The sequence below is a fragment of the Perca flavescens genome, chromosome 9 (assembly GCF_004354835.1).
Source record: "Perca flavescens isolate YP-PL-M2 chromosome 9, PFLA_1.0, whole genome shotgun sequence".
Taxonomy (NCBI): Eukaryota; Metazoa; Chordata; class Actinopteri; order Perciformes; family Percidae; genus Perca; species Perca flavescens.
In genome coordinates, this window is record NC_041339.1 from 3,409,229 (window position 1) to 3,437,055 (window position 27,827).

The window sequence follows — 27,827 nt, forward strand, 5'->3', positions numbered from 1 at the left end:
TATATATATATATATATATATATATAAACAAACAAACATCTCAACTAAAAAATGTGTAACAGCTATCAAAATACTGTTTGTTTCCTAGGAATAAAAAAAGAGTACAAAAAAATCATTCTCTATAAAAAATATTCTCTGAACTATAAAACATTGCACATTTAATGCCGGCAGTTTTCAGTGGTTGTGTTGGGGAGAGGATAAGCGTAGAGGGAAAAGTCTAAAATGTACTTGGGCAGCAGTTCCCTCAGCAGCTTCTGTGGTAAGGTGCACAGGTAATAGTGTAACGTCTCCGTGGTGACTGGCTTGTACCACGTTTGCCTTTCTGGGAAGCGAACATGAGGAGGCGCTCCAATCCGCTGGAGCACAAACTCTGAATCACTTTCAAGGTGCTCGTAGGAGCCGATGAAGTCGTAGGACACGGCACAGGGTTGGCACAAGTTGTACACCGGCATCCAGTGCTCGTTCATGCGCTCCGCATCCTCGTCCAACAAGTAATGGACAAATTCTGCAAATGTCACATCATCTCCTGTTACAGATGCGTCCTTGGCGCGGCCTTTTCTGTACCGCTTTACGATCTCCACGCCGTACTTTTTCTGGTAGGACTCTATCTCTCCAAACTTGTTCCTGTATGCAGAAAGCAAGCGCTCCATTGGCTCCCGCACAAACATGAACTTGAAATAGTGCTTGAGGCGGTGGCGGATCTCCTCGGGTTTAAAAGAGGACAAAAACTGCAGGTCGCTGCGGTGGTCCATCTTGATGTTGACGTCGACGCTCTCCAGAGCTCCGTTCAGAACCTTCAAGACCCTCTTCCAGTTGGAGCAGGCCACCTTGGGGACGTAGCAGTACAGGAAGTGGTACTGGTCGTTCACCAGGATGTGCTGCAGCAGCGTCTTCCTCTGCAGGGGCTTAGGGACCAAATGCTGTGGGGCATGTTCTTCTGGCTGCACACGGTCCTGATGGTCCGGTTACGGATCTCCTGGAGGATCTAAACGGGAACACAAATCCGACTTTTACGGTGCATTCCACAAATTTTACACATTTCTGTCGGATGACTAGTCATGATATGTATTACTCAGCCTGTGAAAACGGCTGTATAACATAAAGTCATTATGGTGTCCTTTACCAAGTTGCATGATAAATATTTCAGCCTCTGCTGATTCAATTTTGACTATTCTTTTTTTAATCTGTCTTTTGGGCATCCCCCAACATTATGCTAGTGTTATACTAAACGACTGCGGTGCCCCTTTTAAAGGGAGCAGATGTTTGTAAAAAGGCAATGGTTATATTAAATCAAAACAATATGGCCTGCACACTTCTTTAGGGGTTGCATCGGGCCATGTGGTTGCCTTCTGATCCAACCTTTAAACCTTGCAGGCTTGTTTTTAAGAGCACTAGCTACATCAAGATGACAAAATGCACGTGGGTTTTTAACAAACCAGAACGTTTTAGATTATATTTTGAGTTTGTGGTTTTCCCTTTGACTACCAACTGAAAGTCCCGTCTTACCTACTTCAACAATCGATCCAACTAACGATATGGCTGCAGAGCCTTTAAATCCTACAGATTATGCCACAGATCTTCTAATATTGTGAAATACACCTAGTCACGAGACAAAATCCAAATCGCCGCTGACTACACTGGACCTATTCGCTTTGTAAAAATTCACCCATGAAAGTCCAGCAGAACGTACACGGTGCATTACATTACTATACCTGGGAGTCCACGTCCACAGCGGCCGGGCTGTGCTTCCCAACCCGCCGAATGAAGTCCAGTCGCTTGCCGCTGCCCATGGGTGGAGGCGTCTCCATGCTGTTCAGCATTCCTTTCTCTATCATAAGCAGCAGGCCTCCGGATGCTACTATCACCAGGAACGTTAGCACCGAGGGCAGCACGGCGGAGCTGCGGCGGACGGAGCCCGAGTTCACCGTTGTCCTGAAGTTAATTACCGAGCCGTTGCGCGGTCCTCCGGTCCTCTTCATCCCGTAGTCGTGCCTGCGAGGAAGCATAGTTTGTATCTGCCTTGTCTGTTCGACACCTATTCACTTTTTAAAGTCCACAGCTGCCTAACGTTACTACGTAAGAGAAGAAACCGCTGGCTTACCTACCACGTACCCATAGTTAAACTTGAAAAGTGCGACAAGTCTTCTCGCGTAAATAAGCATTTCCGTCTGAACTGTCAGAATAAAACCGTTTTGACGAACATGTTGCAAGGTCTATGGTTAACACAAATGACCAAAGAAAACATTTACATTAAATAATTAGTCCGGAGTATGTATATATGTTACGTGGGTCTGCTCCGCATACATATTTCTAACCCTGATTGATGAAACAAAATGCCAAATTAACTAGAATAATAATTTAAAGACGTCCGGTTAATATTTCCAAAATAAAATCCTCCCTGGTTATTTAGTGCACTGACATCCCAGTCAGTGCACTAAATAACGTGTAAACAACTATTTGGAGTAATATAGTACATTCAGTAAACATTTCATTTTGTCAAAAGTATGGCTGCATATTTGCAGCCAGAAAAGTTTTTTGCCCGTGTGAGTGTGAGCATTGTCTTTACAACTTGGGGATCCTAAAGTACCCAATGCAAGCTGGAACATATAGTTCAGTTAGTTTATTCTGGCTTTGCCTTATCATTTAGCCATAGCTTAGGGGACTCAGATTTCTTTGTCCTTGTATACTTTCAGGCCACTGAATGAATTGGAGTAATTTTAAGTATGTAAAGGTACAGAGAAGTAAGATACTGCCAGGGTTCAGGCTCTCATCTGTGATAATATACAGGAAAAAGATTTTAGTTTACCATAAATACTTAAGCATAAAAATACAAGGTCTGAAACTCTTAAAAGCTAAGTATCAATCATATATCTAAGTTATAACCGCTTTATGGCATAGCTGGCACTAGATTACACAAGCTAAATTTCGGGTTCTATTCAGCCTCTTCCTTGAGTTTATGAAGGCTATTAGCATGAACCTGGAAGCAGCTTTTAATAATAATGCTTTGCAAGCTTTCTGGAACGGTTTGTTTATCTAGGCTACATTAGCAAGTAATCTCTTGGGGGTGGAATCTAAATCTTGGCATTTATTAAAATGATCTCTTCAGAGTTAAGTAGCAGTAGTAGTATTCATTCTATATAGCAAAAGGCTTATAATTGTTAATTTAAACCAATATTTTAATTGGGATTCTCAATTACCTTTTTAGGTATAACTCCTGTTTCTCCCTCCAGGCAAGGAAACATTTGAGCTCGGCAGCTTTTTATTTTTTAAACCTTTTTACTGCATTAAGTGATCTGCTCTTTATATATGTGTGTGTGTGTGTGTGTGTGTGTGTATATATATATATATACACACACACACCTGAACACTGCCTGGACATGTTGGATACTGTATGTACACATTGTGCTTAACGCTTTAATACTGGCTGTGGAAATTTCGTACACCACTCTGTATGTCTGCAGACTTTTGCATTGGTTGGCTTTAATACATACATCTCTCTTTGGGCTGGTTCCTTCTTATCCGTGTACATGCATGTGTCTGTCTGTAGGCCTATTGTTAGCGTTGACTGTTGTAATGATTTAATTTCCATGAGACTTCTAACTGGTTAAATAAACAATATATATATATGAGCTCTTTGTGTTCTAGCCCAGAGGTTCCCAAACTTTTTCACATCAAGGACCACTAAACTGACACAAATTAGACCGCAGGAACCCCATTTGATAAGATTTATTTTCCAGGGTCCCCCATCTGATAAGATTTCTGCTTTTAGATGTTTTACTACAGGAAGTGTATGAAACCCATAACCAAAATAGTCATGCAGTCTGTCATTGTGTTACTTAAGGATGGATTTATAGTGAAACTAAATGATTCCCCCTTTATTCTGCGGACCCCTGCGTGGTCTCCGAACCCCCAAAGTGAATTAGACAAGATACACAGGATATCATCAGCTGAAACACTAGTTATTGTAGAGCATACATAGGCCTACAAAACGGACTGACAGCACCAGTGATGATTCTAACTAGGCCCACAGTAAAGCACAGACACAATGCATTCCACTAGGATGAACTCCTTCAGGAATACACAGTGTGGGGCGGTTCCGGCGTTTCCATTCAGCTCCTTGTTTCTTTAATTACATCCGATAAACACGGACTTACGTTCCAGTTACGTGCTCGCATCGTGACAGGAGCTCATATTGTACTGTATGTTGTTGGCGCTGCAATGTATGCCGCCGCCGCCGCCGCCGCCGCTCGCCTTTCTCTCGCAGCCACACCCTCCCATCTCCATTTCGCACGCGTGCAGCTGTGCGTTCCATAGGACTGACGGTGCGTGCGTCTTCCCGTCGGGCACCCGCAGCATCAGCAACACAAAAGGGTCGGAGCTGCCGGAGCTGGGCTTTACCTCAGGGCTGATCACAAGGAGGAACCGCGTTCCAAAAGGTGGTGGGATTTTTCCTCTTGTCTTCCATATTGTGTTTTTTTTTAAGTGTCCATTTTCACGACGCTAATGACCTTGTCACTGTATCCCGCCTCTCATTTCTCATTAACCCGTTCACGTCTTCTGCTCCATCCTTCACAGATGTGTGTGTGTGTGTGTGTGTGTGTGTGTGTGTGTGTGTGTGTGTGTGTGTGTGTGTGTGTGTGTGTGTGTGTGTGTGTGTGTGTGTGTGTGTGTGTGTGTGTATATGTGCGCGCTGTAAATGGGCTGGGATTTGCAATTTGATTTGAAATGGGCAAACGCCGATATCAACAGGCCAAATTGTAGGCCAGTTAATCGTTTTTTTTTTATTTATTCCAAATTAATGTTAATCAATTGAACGCTATTCTGATATCTGTCAATATCTGAGAAAAGCAAAGGCCATATTCTTTGTTCTCCGTGCGCCTTTTTACTCTGCAATTAATAGACTGTAATCCCTGTGCGGCAGCTTCCGCCAATCGGCCATTAACGGTCCGGTATTGATCCGTGCCTTTAGCTATAGCCTTTAAATGTTGATGTAGTCCTACGCCATGTGCAGCGATCTGCGGCTTTCTCCAAACGATGCACGATACAGCCTTTCGCTGGATGTTTGAGTCAGCTGGAGAGCCATGCACAGGCCATATGTTGCGGGCCTACATGTGCGAAAAGAATTATATTATTAATGTGTTTTTTTACACGCGTCATTTTAAAGGCTTTAAATCAATACTGCGCATCGACAGTTGACTTTTTTTCTAAGACCTAAAGTCAAGGAGAATAGATGGCACTTTGCCAGAAATGCATTTACAGGCTGCTGGTTGGATATAGGTATAACCTGTGATCTGTATTTAGTAGGTGTATGGGCTGGTGGGTGAAAGATGACATAAGACAGAGCTGTGCTATGTGCCATCCAGGTTCTGTGTTTTGCAGAAGAAATGGGTTTTATGCTGCAATGTTCAGCTTCATATCCAACCTGAACATTTGGATTCTCAGATGCACTGGAGCTGCACAGTATAAACGTGTCATGACCACCCAAACGGTGACTAACGAGCACTTTTTCCAGAGACATCTGTGAAGTGCCTCGCCATGCCGGTCAGCATCCATTTTATTTTGAGTCCCTTAACACCCTTTGACCTCGGATAAAACTGCAACTGTGGATTTGATTTTAAGTACCGTGAGGCAGACCAAGACGGTCTGACTCATTGTTTTCTGCGCGTTTTAAATGTCAATTGATTTGCAGTCACATTTGACAAACGGAAGTGGAAACTCCCAGCTTGTTAAAAATTAAAAGGCAGACATTCCAAATTTACTTAGAGGCATAAACCTATCACTAAAGCTAAAGTGCTCATTCTGTGATGCATTGGCCTAATCACCTGCATGTTTTGCATGTAAAACTGTATTTTGCAAAGAGAATAGCAACTACAAAAGTAAATGCTCAGATCTAAGATGTAGTAATCTTCCTGTAAAAACAGTATTTCTTATCTGTCCCCTGTCAATAGTATAACACTATTTTATATGCTAATATACAGATATTAGTATCAGTGCTGCCCTTATCTAAAGCACAACATTGTAATTACAGTCTACCACTCAATTTCTTATGTGCTCCAACCTAATTATTCATTGTGGTTATCAAGTTATTAACTCTTCTGAAATAACATGTATAACCTTAGATAAGGTAACACATGTTTATGTAACACATCTCTGCTCTTAATTATACCCTTTACAGTATCTATTCTATATTAATTGCCGCTGATGTCAAGGTTTATTTTACGGACATGTTTGAGGCATTGAGGTCACCGCCAACATTTCAGTGTGCATTCAAAACAGCTCATTTTCATGAAATGAGAAGAATGTGGTTTACCACATGGCTAGTGCTGTGGCTGCTACAGTATTGGTGAGGATAGCAGAGGGAGCAGTTGAGCCTGGCTTCTTTACACATAAAGTGGAGTCATTAAGACTGCTCATCCTGTGTGTGTGAATACATGTGGATGTGAATATCTGTGTGAGAGCATGTTTGAGTTCTGGGGGGGGGGGGGGTTCTATTTCTGAGTCAGTCAAAGGAGCAGTCTGTCTTTGAAGTGCTATGCTGCTGTAATATAGGCGGCATCCAGGTTGGTGAAGCCCCATCATTACCATATCCCTGTGAGACTGCAGTGTGATGCTGCCAAAACTGTAGAGTGGGGGAGCTGTCCTTATCACCCACCAACACTATGTGCTGATGCACACCGCCATTATGATTCCAGATCAGAATAATATAACCTATAACTATAAAATGAGGATCTTATTGGGGCTGCCAGAGTCAGGGAACTAAGCGGCTGTTTTTTTTGTTGTTTTTTTTACTTTGAGAATGAATGACAAAAACAAGTACCCACTATAAGACTATAACATGTATGACCATAATATTAATAAGCAGTTGTGGCGCACCGTATTGCAAGGCATTCTAATCACACGTGTCCATACACAGTGACTGTTAACCCACAATGAAAGCCTTTGTGTGCATCAGCCAGTAGAAATTATGAATGCCACTCTGTTCTCCTGCATTGGCTGTGTGGCGGGGGGGAAACAAAGTGTCACTTTGTGCCTCCTCAGCACAGCAGCACTAACAGACACAGGAGAACGCCCATCTCTCCTCGCTCAGCGCTCCCGCTGCCCCCCTAACCCTGCTGACACACCTCCTCCCCTCCCGGCATGTGCTGTACTCCCAGCACGCATCACGAACCCACACTGACACCACTTTCCACACCAGAGTATGTGGCTGCGCCTTAGAGCGGCAATCACATTTTCATTGATATGAGAATATCAAGGGACGTTTACTCGTCACTCTTGCACGCCCACACACACACACACACACACACACACAACTAAGCCCTCACTGCATCTGACACCTGACTCCAGGTAATGCCCTAGATCCACAGTGACAGCAGGCAGGTGGAGCAGCAGCACATTCATAGACACACACAGAGCGACTACGGGACGGTAAGAAGGCATCCTTATACAGAAAGTTAAACGGTTGATGAAGTGTGTTAAGTGAAGGTGTCGGACAGTTTGTATGTTGACTTGAACTGTAGCTTCCATTGGTTCTTCGTGTATTTTCTGGCTCTCTGCGTGTAAAAGCCATTGTTAGCAGCTCACGCTGTACAGGGCGATTCAGTGACGTGTACTAATATTTCAGCATTTTCAGAATTTTTGGTTTGTCAACTATCGCAGGTCATAGCGGTTGAGGTGCTCAGGCAAGAGAAGAAGACCTTTTTCGGGTCGTGGTTTTGTTTACACACTCAGGCATTGTCACTTAACTGTTGGCTAATGTGGAAAATATAACCATGGTCATACGATACATGTTGCGTGTCACTCTAAAATCCATTGTTTCTCCACATGCACCCCTGTGGATATCTAGAGAATGGACACCTTACAGCATAATGTCTGAACATAAACGGAGCGATATAAAATTCATAATGGTAGTGTTTATTGCTTCGGTGTCGTGCTTTGTCCTGCACTGCACTGATGGCTACTACTGGTGGTTGTTTAGCACCTCTAACCAGGTTTTTAGCCATGCTAGTTGGATGGCCATAGGGAATAGGCAATGTTGGTTAGTTGGGTGGTCCACCGCTTCAGTGCAGACTAAAATCTCTCAACAACTAGAGGAGGGACTGCCATGACATTTTGTACAGACATTCATGGTAACCAGAGGGTGAATCCTACTGAACTTGGTGATCCCCTGACTTTTCCTGTAGCACCACCAGAGGGTCTGCATTTTACTTTGTCAGTGGTGTTTTCGTCATTTCATAGTAAGGGTCTGGGTGTCCTCTCCCAGGGAAGTTTTGAGCATCAACAATTTAATTTCCTGTATTGGGATACACTTTTATGCACCAATTTACGGTGGAATTACCTTTATTTAGCCTATGTAAAGAAGAAAAACAAAGATGGCAATTTAAAATTTATCAAAACTATAATGGAAAGTATGTTGTTGCGTGTCACTGGGCATTTTTATGTGGAAATCCTGGAGCTTTCTTAGTGGGTACACCTTGTATACCTGCGTATCACATAGACTACACCACTGCATTAGGTTGGTGACAGAAAAAGTGACCGAAATGTCAAAAAAGAGCTTGAGAGTGAAGTTCAAACCCAGCTTGTCACTTCCTCACAGCTGGCCAGTAACGGCATGAAGTTGGTGTGAATGTCGTTTTTTAGAAAGTTATAAAAATGGTCGACATAGCACATAGGTTGGAAGGTGTGGGAGGGAGGGTGTCTTTGAAGCCATTTGACCATCTGACAAGCTGTTCTGATGAAGCATGCTGGCAGCTTTAATCTCGTTAACACACTATTCCTCAGCTCTGACTGAAGCAGACGGTGGTTGGGGTCCTACATGCTGAAATGAACTTGTTCACCAACCCACACAGGGCTTGGTTTACATCGCTGCGTAAACATTCGCTGTCGTGTGCCTTTTTTGGCATATTTGTGCCCTGTACAATCTGTATGGCGCAACGGTGAAGGGAGTTGAGAGTTGCATGACGATTAGGTAGAACATCCAGATATGTTGGTATTTGAGTAAAAAAAAACTGGGCCTCTGATGTTCTGCTTAAAATAGATGTCTGAGTTTATCAGCTCAAATTGCTCAGTTTATAGTTTGCTGATTCCATCTGCACCTGAAATGCATAACCGAAATGTGCAGCAATTAGACAGTGTTTCCTTTTAGGATTTTTTTTTTTTTTAAGCAGTGGGGGCAGGTCTGTTCGAACAACCACCCCCCAACCGCGCGCGTTTCATTACGTATGAAACTGAGCCTTTGCTGCAACACACACAAACATATTTATTCACCTCTATTCACACACACAATGAGACATATTTTCAATTGTGATTGAACTGTATTTTTTGAGGAACTATAGGGCACTTAACATCTACAACAGGTCTACATTGCAATGTGGGCAGCATGATAATTTAAAAGGCAACCGCGACTACATTTTTTGTACAGCCCTATTTTTGATACTGTGGTGGCAGAAATTTTGCCATGTTGCATGGTGGGCCGCCACCACAAAATCAACATAGAAGAAACACATAATAATGCTAAATCTTGTGAATGAACCCTTTGGTAACCAGGTTATACATTTAGGTTAAACTACAAGTTTACTGTGACTATAGAAGAGTGCCAGTAAAGTGGTCTGTAATGAAGTACGGATTTATGGATGACTTACTGTCATCCACAACAGCTTATAGACAACACCAGGCTGCTGTACAATTACCACACAAACTAATGTACTGCTGACCACATCAAACTGCTGTTAGAAATTGGTTTTAGTCTCAATTTGCAAACCATCACATTTAGAAGATCAATGGAAGATTTACAGTAAATGCAAAAATAAAAAATCTAATAAATAAAATGAAATGCAATACATTAATGTATAGATATGTATACATACACACTGTCGTTATTGATTGAAAAACATGTTAAAAGGCAAATTGTTTGGCTTTCTGCCTTTAACAACTTGTTTGTTGTTGTGTAGAGATGTATTGCATTTCAGTGTTCAGCAGAGGACATATTTCTCTGTTTAAATTTTCTTTATGTAGGCATTTTAAATCTTTCATAGAGACAGATACTTTCTGGTGATGCCTTAATTCACAGTAAAAAAACAACATTTGGACTAGGGCTGCACGATGTGAGAAAAAATATTTTGATTGCAATATGATACACGATATTGGAGGGAATGATCATTTTTGGATCATTCTCGTTTTCATAAATGTAAATATATTTGTAAACATTTTAGAATGGTTTTGACACATATTTTGCCTTAACAAATATTGCGCCCCGCCTGCGATTTGGATATTGCACTAGTCCATTTTGCGATTTTGCTAAAATTGCGATTAATTGTGCGGCCCTAATTTGGACCACCCTTTCCAGAAGATGCTCCTTTTTTATATTTTATTCAAAAATGATGGCTTACCAGGGGCGTTAAGGCCTTCTTTCCAAACTGTCTGGGAAAGTAGCATTGCATTTTGTACATGATATGTACAGTAAAATGGTTTTGGTTAAATAATATTTTCAAGAAAATAAAAAAAATAAAATGATTGAAATATAAACGTGACTACTGTGGGAATTATCAGTTCCAGCCACCATATCATGTCCTTGCTTTACTCGCAGTTTTGGCAGCGGCAGTGTGACTGGCTGAGATAACGATGAATCACCACGCACCTGATATTAAATTTTCCATTTTTGAAATGACTCCTCAGGGTGCGCTAAACAACAAGTGCACCTGGATACTCCCTCATTGTCCTTTGTGCTGCTCAGTGCACCTGCTGTTGCAACAACCACATCAGGAGAGACATGCAGGTGTGTGCCAAGTGAACTATTTCAGCTCTGTTTGGGTTAAGGATTTGTTGTGGGAGTTGATTTCTGTGTTGCGTCTGTCTCCCTCTGGCCTCTGCTGCTGCTGCTAGCATGTTGCCATGGAAACCAGAGGCAGCTCAAACCTCAGAGAATGCTAGAGATTAGGACAAAGAGTTGGTGTTGATGAGCTGTTGTGTAAGTCTAGACCTAAAGATGATAACAGTGGTTTGTCGTCGTCCTCATGCAGCCTGAGAGAATGTGTTCTTCTGTTTAGAAGTGCTTCCTCATCCACCCCTTCCCATGTCACCCCTCATGCCATGCTCATGTTTCCCTCTGTGAGTGCACCTGATGCTAACAGACCTAACCAACCCAAACCTGCTGTTTTGTCTCTGTTCTGTATGTATTTCATCGTTTTTCTCCCTAAACCGCAGCGGAGGCAGCGACGACGCTCGTCTGGGTAAAACGAGCTTTGTGCAAAAGGGCAGATCGATGTTCCCTAAAGTTTTACTGCAGTGGTGTGCGGCAATCTCGAGCTGCGCAGCTGAAATGGGTAAACACGGCTCCGCCACGTTCGTCTGTCTGCTTTGTCAGCAAGCTACTTGTGCTGTTAGGTTGGCCGCTGCAACACTAAGCTGTGCCTTTTGGACTTTGGTAGCTGTCTGGCCCTGCTCTGAGGCAGAGCTGCGTCGCCGTGGAATGATGTTGAGCTGCTGGCTCGTTTCGAGAGCGCTGAGGCGCAGCATCGTGTTATGCCGCCGCCATACTATGATGCAGCTGTATCCTTGTCAAAGGCATTTCTCTGCTTCCGTAGAGCACATGGCTGCTCCTTGTGCTTCTCTCATCCCATCTCTAGCTGCTGCCCAAGTCTGTCCGCTGCAGCAATCCGACTGCAAACACACACACCAATACACACACACACACACACACACACACACACACACACACACACACACACACACACACACACACACAAAAAAACACATCACACACTGGCTTCTTAGCACACAGACAACATTGCTCAACATTAGGACTTGCAGCCAAGCACAGTCAACACACAAATAAACAGACAAACAAAGAATCCACAATATCTCTCTTTACACCAGCAGACACAATCACGTACAGTCTGTCTGCGTTCACACACCCTGACTACCCAACACGCTTGTTTGCTCCTTGTTCTTTGCTGGCAAGACAAAGAGCCTTTTTTTTGGGGGGGAGCAGACATTTCTGAGAGAGTCTGTTAGGCCCTGTCACCCTGAGGAAGGAAGCCCACGTCATGCTGAACCCACTGGAGACGGCGGGCCTCTCTCCAGCTCTCTCAGTACTGTCTCACGCTCTCTGGTTTAATACTGCCAGCCCGGTTGCTTGTGGTTTACACAACACACACACGCGCACATTTCCCGCTGTACATCAGAAAACCTCTGGCTCAGTCGACGTGCTGCAGACAGGTGTTTGAGGAGGCGGGGTCCAGGGCCCAGCAAGGGGTCTGTAGGTTTGTTGGTTGCTGTCAGTTGATGAGATACAAATAGGAAGCTCTGTGGGTGTTTATTTTTGCTGTGGGTCTCCTATGATTAGACGTAGCAAAGGGTCATCCTACTCCAAGTGAACATGTTCAACTCAGCTGCTACAAGAGTCTTTCTTTATTTGTAATGTTGGCACTGTCCGCATCTTAGCTGTGTGTTGTCATTTCAGATGTACAGCTGACTTTTTTTTTTAGTGCCACCATTTCTACATCAACAAGCCAACATGCCGAGGCTTTATCGTGCCCCAATCGCCAAGAGCCGTTCTGTAAGAGCTAACAAAGCGGAGCTTTTTGGTGGATAATGCTACAGGGGATGCAGAGCAAAACAAAAAACAAGACATGAAGTCCAGCTGCAGCTCTAGCACTGGAAATAGCCTGTGCCCCTTTCCTGATCTCTCTGCAGTCTCTTTTTTTCCCCTTGACAAAACGCTCACACTTGCTCCTTTAGGATCTTTACAACAACCCTGCTGCAGTAAAGATGATAACAGCATCCGCATGCTCATTTCCTTCTTCTCTCACCACAGCCAAGGTGAGCAGTGACCATGGCAACGGACGCCACGGAAACTAAGCATGACATGCTTTTAGAGGTAACGGAATCCAAAGGCCCAGGTAAACAGGAAAAAAAAAAATAAGAGTGCTTTTGGGGACATCTTAAAGAGACAGTGTATTAAAGCAGTTTCAGTGATCACATCATGAGGATGCTAATACCTTTGCCTCAGTTTCGTCTTGTTTTTTCACTGTCTCTTTAAGACCTGCATGCTGTGGTTTGATTTGAGCCTTTACGTAGTGCTAGTGGTGTGCTGGGTCCATGTTTCTGCCTTCTTTGATCTCTTCTTTACTCCCTTTTTATTCGATCCCATCAATAATCTGATTAGTGGTGCAAAGAAAAGAAAATACTGTCAATAATGTCAATTTTGATAAGTGTTAATAAGGCGGATTGTGTTACCTTTGGACAGAGGAAATGCATTAATTTACTCTGCAATACTGTGAATGTTAAGGCCTTTTTATGGTTGTGCGTAGAATTGACGCCATACCCCCGCGGACCGCCGTAGCCTGACGTGCACCTCTCGAAAAACGTCACTACATATCGCAGCGGCGCACGTCTCTCAGCCGTGGCTTGGTAGCGTTGCATTTCCCACCGACTCATTTCCTGGTTCTCCTTCTCCATAAACAACGTGAAATCAAGGAGAGGGTTAACTTCTCCTGCTCCAGATTTCCCACCGTGGTCAGAAAGAACAGGGGAGACTTTGTTTCTCTTATATGACTAAGCTAATCGCCGTCACTCTCTCACTTCTCCTTTGCTCTACCACACACTCCCCGCACACACACACGCCAGCTCGACGCACACACCAGCGCACAAGTATAAACATCAGGCCACTTACGCAGGCTATTGCGAAAGCTCTGCGTGGAGTCTCCACAGGACCATAAAACGGCCTTTACTCTGCTGGCTGTGTTGTTATTAGAACAGTGAGCTGCTGCATTGTGCACATTTTATCCGTTTGTGGAATAAGTAGATTTCAAAAGCAGGTCTTCTGAGCCGTCCTCCTGATGTTTTTTTATTTAGCTGCCAGCTAGTTAATTTGCGTTCACCGGATGTGAAATATTCCCTGCTCAGATGACTAGAATGAACAAGCAGCAGGGGTCTGAGTCCAGAGGACCAGGCACAAAACACACTGCACTGCAAGCACACCGGAAGCAAGAGTTAACCCCAGCGTTAGGTTGGCTGCTGCTGCTGCTGCTGCTGAGTCGTCTATGCTGCAGAAAAGTGTCCTTTCTACTTTCACGCATGAGTGTGTGAGCATGCCCAGGGCAGTGCATTATGGGCTTCGTACCAGAGTAGAAACACTGGACGGGGCACTGATGCTGGAAGAGCATTCTGCAGGGAAACACAACAGCAGTGCCATACCATAATATTACTCACGGCACAACAGACAGAGAAAGAAAGATTGGGTTTTATAAGAGTATTGAGCATATACATTTCATCAGTGCCCTGTAAAAACCCATTTCTCAATTGTTTAACCCTAAAAACACTGAATTTTGTTAATAATACAAAATGCAATACCATGGATAAAGCCTTATGAAATCTTAAATCTGCACGGACTCTTTAATTAAACAAATATATATTTCTAAATAAAGATTAAAAACACAAGTCTCATAATCGCTCCAGTAGGCCTATATCTCAGAACTACCATCCTTAGAAACCCTATTTCCATATAAAAAAAACTGAACAGTAGGATTATCAAATATTGACTGTGACCCAACATCTAACCACAACAGTGAAAAGTGCTGCCTCCAACCATATAAGCAGTTCTTCAGAAGTTGTTTGATATTTTAGGAAATACCTTTTTATTAGCTTTTTTGTTGAGAGTTAGATGAGAAAATTGATGCCACTCTCGAGTGAGTTCAGTCCAACAGCTAGCCTGGCTCTGTCCAAAGGTAACAAAATCTGCCTACCTGCACCTTTTAAAGGTTGCTAGCAAACTTCAAGTCAGTAAAAACGGGTGTGAAAACAACAGCTGGACTGATTTTTGGCTGGGAGCGGTGACTTCCTGGAATCTCCTCTGGTTTAGCACTGTGCACCCCCTCCCCCCCGTAAAACCACAACGTGTCCTATTTACACTTAGGTTTTTAGTTTGAACACACAAGCTAAAGGGCCACGCAGTTGTTAGTTTCCTGTCCAGCGCCCAAGTCGTTTAAATAGCAAATGCACCTGTGCCCAGCTGTGCGCCCATGGGCATGCTGGTCTTACAAGGAGGTGTGTTCAGGTGCATTCTTGGCGTATTGCTATCTTGAGGCAGTGGGAAGTGATCACGCCATTGACTAAAGTCAATAACGCAGCATTTCATTGTTTTAACAGTGAATTAATAAAATGCGCCTAGGCTTATGCACACCGCGCACACAAACATGCAAAATATTATAAATAAATGAAAATAAAAATATTACGGTGCAAATCCTCCTCCATAATAGCAATAAGCCGAGGTCCGCGCCTGGCTTTTAAAAGGAATGGGAGATGATCTCTGATTGGTTGATTGCATGTTACGCCCAAAACACACCTATGAATTAATGAAGACACTAAGGACAACCCTTTGGAACCATGCACCCAGTGCACGGACCCTTTTTTCCACCGTCAAACTAGCAAAGGTGGATTTGAACACGCCCTAAATGCACCTCCTCCAGGCCATTCATGCTGTGCGATTAGATCGTTAAAATTAGATCGCCCATAGCGTGTTAACTAGTGAGCATTAGAGATGCTCGTTGGTGGATTTTTGTTTCCTTTGGACAGTCAGGCTAGCTGTTTCCTCTTGTTTCCAGAATGTATGCTAAGCTTAGCTAACCAGCTGCTGGCTGTATTCAGTGAGTGGTATCAATCTCATCATCAAGTGAATAGGCTACGTGTATTTCCCAAAAAATGTCAAACTATTGCTTTACAGTTTAAAAAAAAAAGAGAGAAAAAGGATGGTGGAAGTAAAGAAGATATAAGTACATAAGTACAGCACTGGAAGAAAGGGTTCGTAAGTTGTTAAAGTTAGTGGTAAACTGGTGCCATTTACAAAAGAAAACTCCAGAAAATAAACCAAGTGTGGACAAAATGGAAGCACATGACTGTGGTATCCGTCACAACTGTATTTGTCCCTGTCACAACTTCTGCCTTGTGGAGATACATGGTTTCTGGATGACATTGTTGCATAAATGGGCTAATAACATAGTCTTTGGTAGAAACAAATAAAAGACAGAATCACAACAAATACTTCCCACATTCTTTATATCTTTGTCAATAGCCCATATATAGTACAAATACACACACATTAAACTCTCCCACGCAAAAATAAAGACCCATTTCTGCGTCGAGGATCTACGTGGGGGAAATTAGTTTACTGTATTGTTTCCCATGATGCCTCGGGTGCAGTGAGCAGCATGCGAAGTGAAATCCCACACCAGTTGCTACTTATAGCTCTGAAAGGGATACCCACGGAGCCCTGAGAACGGCTGTCTGCACAGCGGTGTAGAGTAGCTTTGTCGCTCTGTAACCTCACCCAGTAGTTCACCCAGTGGACCGCCACAAGTACACAGATACACGGACACAAACAAAACGCACAGCCAGAATGACGTAGACACACAAAGCAGTGCTGAGAAACACACTTTATTGCATTTTGAAATTGAGATAAAAGATATGTTTACATTTTCAAAATGGCATCATGTCAACACTCTGTCATCTTTGGGATCCCGAGGAGAGAACAAAGCAATGTTTTTCTCTTTTACTCGTGGGAAAGTTTAGCTTATGTGTAAGAGTTTATAACTTTCGGGCATGAGGAAACAAAGATATCAACCAAAAGTCCAAAAGTTAGTTTCATAACTTTGGTCCATGACTTCCTCATGAACCAGCACTAAAGGAGTTTATTACCAACTGCTTTTGTTTTATTATGTAGGTCAGAACACATTTTTATTTTTGGCCGCACATTGCTCCTTTTTATTTTATTGTTCCATACTAATTTGACATGGAAGGGATTGCCTCACTCGTCGATGGATTATGGAATCTGCCAGAGTGATTTGCGGTGTGTCATTATGTAATAATGACAGTTTCCTTCAGATAACACACACGTGTACATCTTATAGTGTTCTTATCTATTGAAACATTGGAGGTCAAATTGGAAATGAGTCACACATTTGACGGAAACTTCTTGGAGCCGTGTGGACAGCCAGGATGTCCTTGTGGGTCTACGCTGCTTTCTTTTCTCTCGGGACCAATCGTGGATTTGTGTTGCCTGTTTTTAGTCAGTGATTCAGTGATTTCTTCCCCATTTCCTCTAAAGCTGCTACGGCTGTCGGTGCTCCCCTTTTCTGTGTGTTGTTTCTCTTTCCCACTTCCTTTTTGAATACAAGTAAGTATGAACCAAAGAGCCAAGGTTTTCTTCTCATTCCAGCTGCTATTTTTGATTTCTTTTCTTTTAATTCAATTAATTGCATTTCATTATCTACACACGTGCATACAAAAGTACACGCCCATAGACACCGTCCTGCTCGTTATCTAACCTGAGGGCGAGATATAAATATTAATGATTTCATTGCATGTAGCTGTGGATGTCATCTATTGTCTTTTGCCAACAGAGAGAAAGCGACAGGGCAAATTCCAGCCCTTCAGACGACTCTTTGGGAAGAAGAAGAAGAGGGAGGCCGAGGGGGGCTTTGATGGAGCAGAGCTAAAGGCGAGTTTTTCTACCGGGGAAGTGTGCAATGGAGTTGTTTCTGACGATGAGGAGTCAAATTCAAATCTGAGGTAACTACACCGAAGTTTCATTTTTTTTACACATATTTGCCTGAGTTATACATAATGAAACTGAGCTTGTGTTCCTGTCATTTTATCAGCGCTGGTAAAAGCTGCAACTGCACATCTTGTTAATAATTTCTTGCCTATACAGGAAGGTTTTGAATTTCTAGAAAGATTTTTATCTTTGCTTCTTATCAGATTTCTTTCACTGTCAGAAAAATGAAAGCGTTTTAAACTCACTCTCATGAAAGCTTCCGAAGTTGTGGTTGCACAATCTGTAGAGAAAAGGGTGAGCCTCTGCTCAAATGCAGCTTCTGAAAGACTCAACACCATTTCAGCCTTTAAATGTGCTGAAATTGCTGGTGTGTAAAGAGGTCATATACAGTGCCTGACAAAAGTCTTGTTGCTTATGTAAGTTGTAGGAATAACAAATAATAACTTGACTTGGAGTTGATCAATTGGAATCAGAAATGGCTTATATGAAAGGCAAAGGCTTCTGGATTATGCTTAGTATACCAAAATAAAGTATTGTATCCTTCATTGAGTTTTATCATTGAATTAGGACAGAGAGGTCAGATTTGGCTTTGACAAAAGTCTTGTCGTGTCTTTAAATGATTCAACCAGTCACAGATTAGAGCTTCACCTGTGACAAATACTATAATTAACATATTCCCGGGTGTGCATAAATAGAACTCCAGCACACCACGCCTTCATGTGAAGTGCAACCTGACCTCTCACAATATGCCAAATATTCAACCACAGACCGACAGAGTGCTGATCATCAAGAGCCTGAAGACCAAGTGTTGCTGCTGAGGTGGCAGACATCTTCAATGTATCCAAACGTCAAATGGAGAGGATAAGAAAAAGATTTGAAGAAACTGGTGAAGTTCATGACAAGCCCAGGTCAGGCAGACCCCGTAAGACAACTGTTCGAGAGGACCGTTTGTTGCTTCGACAGTCCAGGGCCAGCCCTTTTTCTGGGCTGGCCACCAGAAACCCCTGTATCTATAAGAACAGTTTGTCGAATTATCTCACGCAGTGGTCTCCATGGCCGAATTAGTGCTCACAAACTAGCATTAAATAGAAGACAACTAAAAATTGTGTTGCATTCGCACAGGCCCACAGCTTGGTGAAATGATGGACAGTGGAAAAGTGGCAGAGGGGTTGATTTTTCTGATGAATAATCCATTGAACTGCATCCCAATTGCCGCAAATACTGCAGAAGACCTGTTGGAACCCGCATGGACCCAAGATTCACACAGAAAACAGTCAAGTTTGGTGGAAGAAAAATCATGGTTTGGGGTTACATCCAAGTATGGGGGTGTGCGAGAGATCTGCAGAGTGGATAGCAACATCAACAGCCTGAAGTATCAACAAATTCTTGCTGCCCATTACAATCCAAACTACAAGAGAGGGCAAATTCTTCAGCAGGATGGCGCTCCTTGTCATACTTCAGCCTCCACATCAAAGTTCCTGAAAGCAAAGAAGGTCAAGGTGCTCCAGGATTGGCCAGCCTAGTCACCAGACATGAACATTATTGAGCATGTCTGGGGTAAGATGAAGGAGGAGGCTTGGAAGATTAAACCAAAGAATCTTGATGAACTCTGGGAGTCTTGCAAGACTGCTTTCTTTGCTATTCCAGATGACTTTATCAATAAGTTATTTGAGTCATTCCCAAGACATATGGCTGTAGTCTTCCAAACCATTTTCTTTTTCCCAAGGCACCATGACTTTACGTATGCTCTGATGTTATTGTAGCATGTTTGTGTATTCAAAATAAAGTATAATTTCTACCGTACATTACTGTATTTTTGTATGCGACAAAACTTTTGTCCAAGCCAAATCTGACCTTTCTGTCCTAATTAAATTATAAAACTCAATGAATGATACAAGACTTTATTTTGGTATAATAAACATAATCCAGAAGCCTTTGCCTTTCATATAAGCCATTTATGATTCCAATTGATCAACTACAAGTCAAGTTATTATTTGTTGTTCCTACAATATATATAATATATATATATATATATAATAATACATAACTTAGATAAGCGACAAGACTTTTGTCAGGCACTGTATTTCTTTTGTGTGAAATGATTTACGGAGAGCCCTATCATAATGAATGAATGAATGAATGACTTGCAGTAATGACACGCTGCAGCACTGAAAACGCTCTTATTTTTCTGCAGGGAGTTGAATCCCATCGGATCTCGAGCTCTCTCACACGACAGCATCTTTATCCCAGAGGAGCCGGCGACCGAGCCCGGTCTAAATCACAGCATGTCCCAGGAAAACGTCTCGGATAAAGTTAGGAATCTGCAGGTGGGCCTTGTAGAGGTGTGCACTCAGTGGCTGAACAGTTATCTTCTGTCTACACACATAACATGCAACCTTTTCTGTTGGTCAAACAGAGGCAGATCGCACAAGGTATAAAGTTTGGCCAGAGACTACCTTCTCTGAGGAAAAGTGAAGGAGATGAGGGAAGTTCAGATGAGGAAGAGGTTCCCCGGAGTCCTCTGAAGGTTGTGGCCCAGGTAGAAGCCGAGCCAGCGGACACAGAGCCAAAGGTAACAACATTTTAAAGATCCCGTATTGTGCTAATTTCTAGGTTCGTACTTGTATTTTGGGTTTCTCTTAGAACATGTTTACATGCTTTTAATGTTCAAAAAACACATTATTTTTCTCATACTGTCTGTCTGAATATACCTGTATTCATACCTCTGTCTGAAACGCTCCGTTTTAGCTCCCGTCTCTTTAAGCCCCCCTCCTTAAAAGCTCAGTCAGCTCTGATTGGTCAGCGCTTCCGGATCTCGGAGTCACTGCACCGTCATTGCAGCCAGGGAATAACTGTAACGGCACTGTAGCAGCACTTTCCAGCTATAAATAGTAAAATGTAAATAGTTGTGATATCCGTACAGAAGTCCAGGCAGCTCGACCTGCTTTAGAAAAAAAAAAAGACATGAAAATCTCATTTTTTTTTTTTACAATATAGGACCTTGAATGTATATTTTGATGACAGTTTGGTTCAATTTTTAAAGGGGAAATCCACCAATTTTACACATCAAAGTCTGTTTACAGGTCTTGAGAAGAACTACTGCATATTTGCAAAAAAATCCCGGATTGTGTGCCCTTTTGCAAAGCCTGAAGGTTTGATTTTTAATGTATGGCACGGTGTGAAGAATGACGTGAGCCAACAACAAACACACTCAAAATTCACTTCTGAGACTTTTTTTTTATGCGAGAAATCAACTATGTAGAGCTCAAATATGGGCCGTTGTACAAAAAAAATGATTGCTAATTGCAAATTTGGTCTGACTGTGTCGGACTTCAGAAGCTCCCCAGTCGGCCTGTGCCTGCCGGGGTCGCTGCCTTGCCGGTCGGCCCGTGCACCTTCACAGACCCTGCTGTGAGCTGGCTGGAGCTCTGAAGCGTTATTAGTGCTTAGGCAGATGGTTGAGGTGAGGCATTGGCATTGAGTGGTTAGGGCCAGGATAGCCCATTGGTCATGGGAGAGGACCTGAACGCAACAGCATGGCCAATCTTTTTTTTGTTTTTTTTAAGATTATATTTTTGGCATTTTTAGGCCTTTGACAGGACAGCTGAAGAAATGAAAAGGGGAGAGAGAGGGAATGACATGCAGCAAAGGGCCGCAGGTCGGAGTCGAGGAGTAAACCTCTATATATGGGCGCCCGCTCTACCAACTGAGCCATCTGGGCACCCACGCCTGGCCAATCCTAGCGCTTTGATGCTACGCAGGCGTGTCTTGCAAAGAATAGCAGTATATATAATAATACTAAACTGTTTGCAATCGCAGTTGCATTATGGGTAAAGTAGGTGCCAGGTATGAAAAGGAACTAGAGTGGAATAAAAAAGGTTCTTTTGCATCTTTTAGGACTACGATCAGATGTGTTTCAGTTTTTAATAAAAGCTCTGTTGCTCTGACTGAAGCAGGTCCAGGGGGCTCAACAAGCCGGACCACACAGCACCCCGGTGAAATCACCGAGGTCCAAAAGAGTTCTTCCGCCCACTGGTACTATCGAGTCCATCGATCTGGATGCCGTTCCACAGTCTGTTCCTCGCCTAGACAACACCGCTGCCAAGCATAAACTGTCCGTCAAACCCAAAAACCAGAGGATTTCCCGCAAACACCGGCGGTTTACACAGGTGAGCCAAAGTCAAACGTTGAGTTGCCTCAAATGTGTCCTAGCATGCTGTTGATTTATTGTGTGACATTTCCTACCCGTTTGTTCTGGTTAAGAAAAAATAGGAGCTAATCATATTTCCACATTCCCAGGACCTCCAAGAGGGATCTATTCCCGGTGTGGTGCAAGAGGACCTCGAGGCGGCGGGCGTCTCCACGGACAACCGGCGCAGGGCCTCGGCCGAGTCCCTGGACAGCTTCAAGAAGCAGAGACTCCATGAGGAGGAAAGACAGGAGACGAGGAGGAAGAGGGAGCTCGAGGACCAGAGGCTCCATCAGGAGGAAGAGGAGAGGAGGAAGAGAGCAGCAGAGGAGCTGAGGCTGCGGGAACTAGAGGAGGAGGAGGAAGAACAAAGGCGGAGAGAAGAGGCGGAGAGGAGGAGGAGGAGGGAGGAGGAGGAGAGAAGGATCCGAGAGGAAGAGGAAAGGCGGTGGCGAGAGGAGGAAGAGCGGAGGGAGGAGGAGGAAAGTAGGATGCGAAAGGAGCAGGAGCACAGACGGCGGGAGGAGGAGAGGAGACGACTGGAAGAGCAGAGGAGGAAAGAGGAGGAGGAGGAAGCAAGGAGGCAGCAGGAGCTCGCGGAAGAGGAGAGAAAGAAAACGGAGGAAGCGGAGAAGATGAGGTCGCGGGAGATTGAAGAAAAGAAAAGAACGGATGCAGAGGAGAGGAGGAGGAAGGAGGAGGAGGAGCAGAGGAGAGCTGAGGAGCTGCGCTGGAGGGAGATGGAGGAGCGACAGAGGCCGTTCTCTTTCAAAGTGTCCTCTGGAGAAAAGCAGATTTTGTTCCAGAAGGTGAACCTGACGCCGGTAACACCGGCTGGCGGCCACCAGAGCGCTGCTGCAGCGGAGCAGCGAGAGAGCGCCAAGGCTTCGTCCTCTGAAGGCCTGCTAACGTCTCCATACGTCCCCCACACCGCCATCTTGGTGACAGGCGCCCAGCTCTGTGGGACAGCGGTCAATTTAGACCACATCAAAGACACGGCCTGCAAGTCTCTGCTGGGTTTGGGAGAGGATAAAAAAGCCCAGGGAACACCGCCCACCAAGAGCAAGACCTCACCGGACCGCAAGTCCGGCAAAACCAAATCCCTCAACGAGTCCTCGTTCTCTACGGACCAGTCCGTCCTGGCAGAATGGGCCAGCATCCGATCAAAGATATTCAAGGGGGTAGAGGAGGGGAAATACGACGAGTACCCAGAGCCGAGCAAGGGCCAGCCTCAGACCGGCGGCGAAGAGCCGCCTGCGTTCTCCCACGCGAACCTCAGGAAGACCATGTCTGCCAGCGCCAAGTTCTCCATCACCCCTGCGAAGAAGAAGTTTGGAGATTCAAACAGGAACTCTGAGGTGTTCGGCGCAGATGATAAGGAAGCAGGAGAGGAAGCGACTCGGTCTGACAGCCCGACCGCAGCGTCCCCAGCGCCGTCCTCTAAACCTCAGAGCAGGACGAGCAAAACCGTCCGCATCGTGGAAAGAGGGTCAGAGGAATGCGTGTTTGCCAAAGACCTCCCCTCTTTCCTGGTTCCCAGCCCCGGAGCCAAACCTGAGGGGCCAGAGTTGAAGAGCCCAGCTCAGAGGGAGACGGAGGGGTCTGAAAGTGAGGAGGGAGAGATCCGAGGCCAGGACGGTGAGGACCAGCCCTCGCCTTTTGGCATAAAGCTGAGGAGGACCAACTACTCCCTGCGCTTCCACGGCGAACAGTCCACCGAGAAAAGGAAGAAGCGGTACAGTGCAGGGGACAGCTTCGACGGCGTCCCTTCTCCTCTCACCCCCATTGAGCCCGACTCCGACGCTTCCTCTGTCTTTTCGGACAAATCCACAACTCCTACATCGCCTCTGAAAGAAGGCGCGGCCGGCAAGTACTTCCATGCATCCGCCTCCCACGCCGTCCCTCGGGCTAAACCGGGTAAGTCTACCAGCCCGATCTCACACAGCGAGGGTGAGAAAGTGCTTTCCAAGCCACCTGTCTACCGAAGACCGACCACGTCACCCAAACCTAGCGGAGCAGCCCCTACGCCTCCCCCATCGCCGCTACCTAAAGCGGTCCATGGGCCTCCCGGTGATGCCGGGGTCCGGAGGACAGGGGCTGCAGAGACATCCGGCCAGGAGCAGACCAACCGGAGCGAGGACCCTTCAGCGGTGGCCCAGTTGCACCGGTGCAGCCAAGGCCAGGTCCAAGGGGAAGAGGAGCCGAAGGAGAAGAGATCCTTCTTCCAGTCCATTAACATCCCCTGGAGAGAGAAGACGGACAGAAAGACAGAGCTCATCAAGAGAGGTCAGTGTTACTGTCATCAAGCACACAGCTGTTATGTTATTTTTTTTTAAATAAATTACCACCAACATATAGGAAGGAATAGTTTGACATTTTGGGCATAATGCTTATTCCTTTTCTTGCTGAGAGTTAGATGAGAAGGACTGTACGGTAAAAAAAAAAAGCTATACAGTATCTCACAAAAGTGAGTACACCCCTGACATTTTAGTAAATATTTCATTATATCTTTTAATGGGACAACACTGAAGAAATTACACTTTGCTACAATGTAAAGTATTAAGTGTACAGCTTGTATAACTAAAATGTGCTGTCCCCTCAAAATAACTCAACACACAGCCATTAATGTCTAAACCGCTGGCAACAAAAGTCAGTACACCCCTATGTTCCCATAGGGGCAGGCAGAGTTTGATTTTTAAAGGCCAGTTATTTCATGGATCCAGGATACTATGCATCCTGATAAAGTTCCCTTGGCCTTTGGAATTAAAATAGTCCCCCCACATCATCACATGCCCTTCACCATACCTAGAGATTGGCATGGGGTACTTTCCATAAAATCATCTCTCAATGCAAATCAAACCAGCTATTAGGCTAACTGAAATAAAACCATGCCAATCTCTAGGTATGGTGAAGGGTATGTGATGATTTGCGGTTTTGTAGACAATGGTATTAGAGCAAATTTCAAACAATGTTTTGCGCTAGCATAATAATAATAATAATAATAATAATAATAATAATAATAATAATAATAAATTTGACTTATGTAGCGCCTTTCATGGTACCCAAGGTCGCTTAACAAATGGGGTTGGGGGTGGGACGTAGTGAAAAGAAATGTTTTGAGGTGCTTTTTGAACATGGGCAGGGGTGGGGCAGAGTGGACGTGGAGTGGTAGACTGTTCCAGAGCATGGGAGCATTGGCAGAGAAAGACCTGTCCCCAAAAGTCTGCAACCTTGTGCGGGGGGAGGAGGACCGCAGGGAACGTGACTAAGTGTAGGGGTGGAGGAGATCTGTGAGGTATTGTGGTGAGAGTCCATGGAGAGATTTGTAGGTGAGCAGGAGGATCTTGTAGGTTGATGTGTGACTTGAGGATGGGAGTGATATGCTGCCAGGGCTTGGTGTGGGTTAGAACTCTGGCAGCAGAGTTCTGGACACAGTGGAGTCTGCTAAGGGCCTTGGTTGGGCAGTCCAGACAGGACACCATTGCAGTAGTCCAGACGGATAATATGTCAATATGCCCTTCAGAAAAACCATCGCTACAGAGCAGGCACTCGCTGGACAGTGCGAAGGTCCAGGAGAAGGAGGCCGGGCCCTTATGGATCACACTGGCTCTGCAGAAGCAGAAGGGCTTCAGGGAGCAGCACCAGAACCGAGAGGACCGTCGTAGCCACAGAGCTGAAAAACTGGCTGAAAAACAAGCCAGAGAGAGAGACAGCGTATGTGCCCCACATATACGCACTTTTTTTTTTTTATAAATATTTCTTCTGACATTCACATAATCTGACAGTGTTCTTCCTCTCATCCGCTCACACTGATCTCTTCAGCAGGTCATGCTGGTGAGCCCCACAGAGAGCAGAGGAAGCGGGAGCACCAGTCCTTCTTCTAAACCTCAGACGCCAGAGGAGCCCAAGAGACCCGACAGCCTCCTGGGGCGATTTGAGCGCAGAGAAAACCTGAAAAAAGCCAACACTTTACCCAGCTCTGTCACTGGTAAGAACCTGTGCGTCTAAAATTATAAAGCTATATATTGCTGAGATTGAGTGACTTTAATAATCCTCTTTTATTAAGTGAAAATGTGAAAAATAAATGCTGAAATTATGAAATGTGATGAGCTGCTTTTTTTGTTCTGTCCAGACTGTTGGTGACTAAATAATCAAAACAAAATGTCACATTAATCTATATTTAGATATACTTTTCAGTTTCAGCCCTAAATGCATGTTACAGTACTGTATGTTGAAACTCCTAAATATTTTCAATTCAATTCACATTAGAATGGAACTGCAACAATTAGCTGATTAAACCGTTGAAAGAAAATGAATCCATAATCGGTCGATAATTGTTCGGTCATTTTTCCAAATCGACACATCAAATATTTGATGGTTCCAGGTTCTCAAACGTGATCATTTGCTGCTTTTCCTTGTTTTACATGATATTTAGGGGACTATTTGGTTACACTTTACGGTATCTACATAAGAAGGTATATACATAAGAAGGTATCTACATAAGAGTGACATGATACTGTCATGAACGTGTCATAAACATTAGAAACGTTTATGACATAACGCTTCTTTTAGTAAGTATCATTCGTTTTTTTGTCATGACATGTTAGGGTAAAGCCCCCGACACACCAACCCGACGGACTGATCAGTCGGCTCCCCCGAGGTCCAAAAAGTGCCTCGGAACAAACCGAAGCAACGCCATCTTGAGCGTACGTTCTGTGCGTGCGCAAGACGTAATAAAAAAAAAATGAAAACCAGAAATGACAAACGCGTCACATGGGTCTGGCTTCTCCAGCCGATAGTAATGGCGGCTTGTTCGAAATACGATCTCTTATTTTACGAAAATAGTTCACTGAAACGTGTTTGTGAAAACATTTTAAGCGAGAAATAGGCCGTGCAGTTTCCAATCAGATTGGTGGTGTGGTCGGGCCGATGGCCCCTAAAACAGACGACAGCACGGAACACAACAAACGGACTCGAGTCACCGACCTCGCCAGACTGTCCGACGGCCAATTATTGGCTCGGTGTGTCAGGGGCTTTAGGGTTAGGGTTCATGTGTCATGACTTCAAGTAAAGTGTTACCGAATATTTTAGGGTTTGGGACTGTTGGTGGGACAAAACAAGACGTCACCCTGGACTCTAGGAGATTGTGAAGGGCATTTATTTATTTTTTTACACTTTTCTGATGTTTAGATAGATAGAGAGATAGAGAGATAAAGATATATATAGAGAGATAGATAATCTGAAGACTAATTGATAATGAAGATAACAGTTGCAGGTAAACGTCTTGAATAAAAAGAGCCTTTAAAGGCTGTGTGGTGTAACAAACAGATGTGTAACTAATCATTGTGCTCAATTTGTGTCAGTTGAGATTGCAGACTCTACGCCGTCGCCACCTGCTGTCAAGGAGGTGTCAAAGCGCTTCCCCTCCAGTGACTCCCCGCAGGTGTCCACGGAGCCGGCATGGCTGGCTCTGGCCAAGAGAAAGGCCAAAGCCTGGAGCGATTGTCCTCAGATCATCAAATAACACCCCCCCCCCCCCACACACACACACACACACACACACACACACTCACTCCAGCTTAACACTGATCTCTGGCCTGCGTTCAGACTGCACACTGCCCACGGACTCTGAAGCACCCGGAGAGTCACCATCACCCCATCCCTGCCCTCCCAAAAAAGAAAAACTCCAGATCTCATCGCTCACCATGAAAACGCTCCTGTCTGTGAAACAAGTAAAACTCCTGCAACAACTCATAACCCCCCCCCCACACACACACACACACACACAAACACACACACAAGCTGGTACTATTATCATGTTAAAGTGCGCTTCACATTCAAATATTCCAATACAATCGCACAGATATGTTAACAATTGTTGTGCGCATGCACATACTGTACACAAAGTATACGTCCCACAGAACAATCAGTCTGGGGAGGGGAGGGCAGCGGCCAATCACAACCACAGCTGGCCATTGCAATAGCCAACCCCAATTTTAGTTTTTTTTTTTTTTCTTTCATTTTGTAGCCAACTTTGTCCCTATGGTTGTAAATAAATCAATCACTCAACACATAAAAAAAAAAGTGCAC

General features: G+C 44.3%; 2 protein-coding genes across 4 annotated transcripts; one reads left to right on the top strand and one right to left on the bottom strand.

Annotated features, from left to right (window-relative positions):
• Positions 1–45: 45 nt before the first annotated feature.
• On the bottom strand, positions 46–2,135 carry chst14 (carbohydrate (N-acetylgalactosamine 4-0) sulfotransferase 14). The gene is given in 3 exon segments (XM_028588220.1): positions 46–907; positions 910–985; positions 1,713–2,135. Coding segments are annotated over 3 exon segments (1,119 nt in total). The 5' UTR covers positions 2,007–2,135; the 3' UTR covers positions 46–158.
• Positions 2,136–4,377: 2,242 nt separating this feature from the next.
• Positions 4,378–27,261, top strand: cracd (capping protein inhibiting regulator of actin dynamics). Of its 3 annotated transcripts, none has more exons than XM_028588106.1 (9): positions 4,378–4,436; positions 17,394–17,562; positions 19,743–19,875; positions 19,965–20,120; positions 21,502–21,717; positions 21,848–24,023; positions 25,261–25,451; positions 25,563–25,725; positions 27,101–27,261. In XM_028588106.1, exons 3-9 carry the CDS (start codon positions 19,834–19,836, stop codon positions 27,259–27,261), a joined length of 3,105 nt encoding a protein of 1,034 aa, XP_028443907.1. In that variant the 5' UTR covers positions 4,378–4,436; positions 17,394–17,562; positions 19,743–19,833. The 3 variants fall into 3 exon arrangements, with proteins under 3 accessions (XP_028443907.1, XP_028443910.1, XP_028443909.1); XM_028588109.1 differs by having other exon boundaries at positions 21,505–21,717; XM_028588108.1 differs by lacking the exon at positions 4,378–4,436 and adding an exon at positions 10,726–10,771.
• The last annotated feature ends 566 nt before the right edge of the window (positions 27,262–27,827 follow it).

What these genes read in the sequence shown, in the direction of transcription:
- cracd (XM_028588106.1), top strand. Translation starts at nt 19,834, where the DNA reads ATGTCCCAGGAAAACGTCTCGGATAAAGTTAGGAATCTGCAG. An exon ending in GACAGAGCTCATCAAGAGAG is followed by an intron (nt 24,024 to 25,260) that starts GTCAGTGTTACT and finishes TATGCCCTTCAG; the next exon opens with AAAAACCATCGCTACAGAGC. An exon ending in TTTACCCAGCTCTGTCACTG is followed by an intron (nt 25,726 to 27,100) that starts GTAAGAACCTGT and finishes AATTTGTGTCAG; the next exon opens with TTGAGATTGCAGACTCTACG.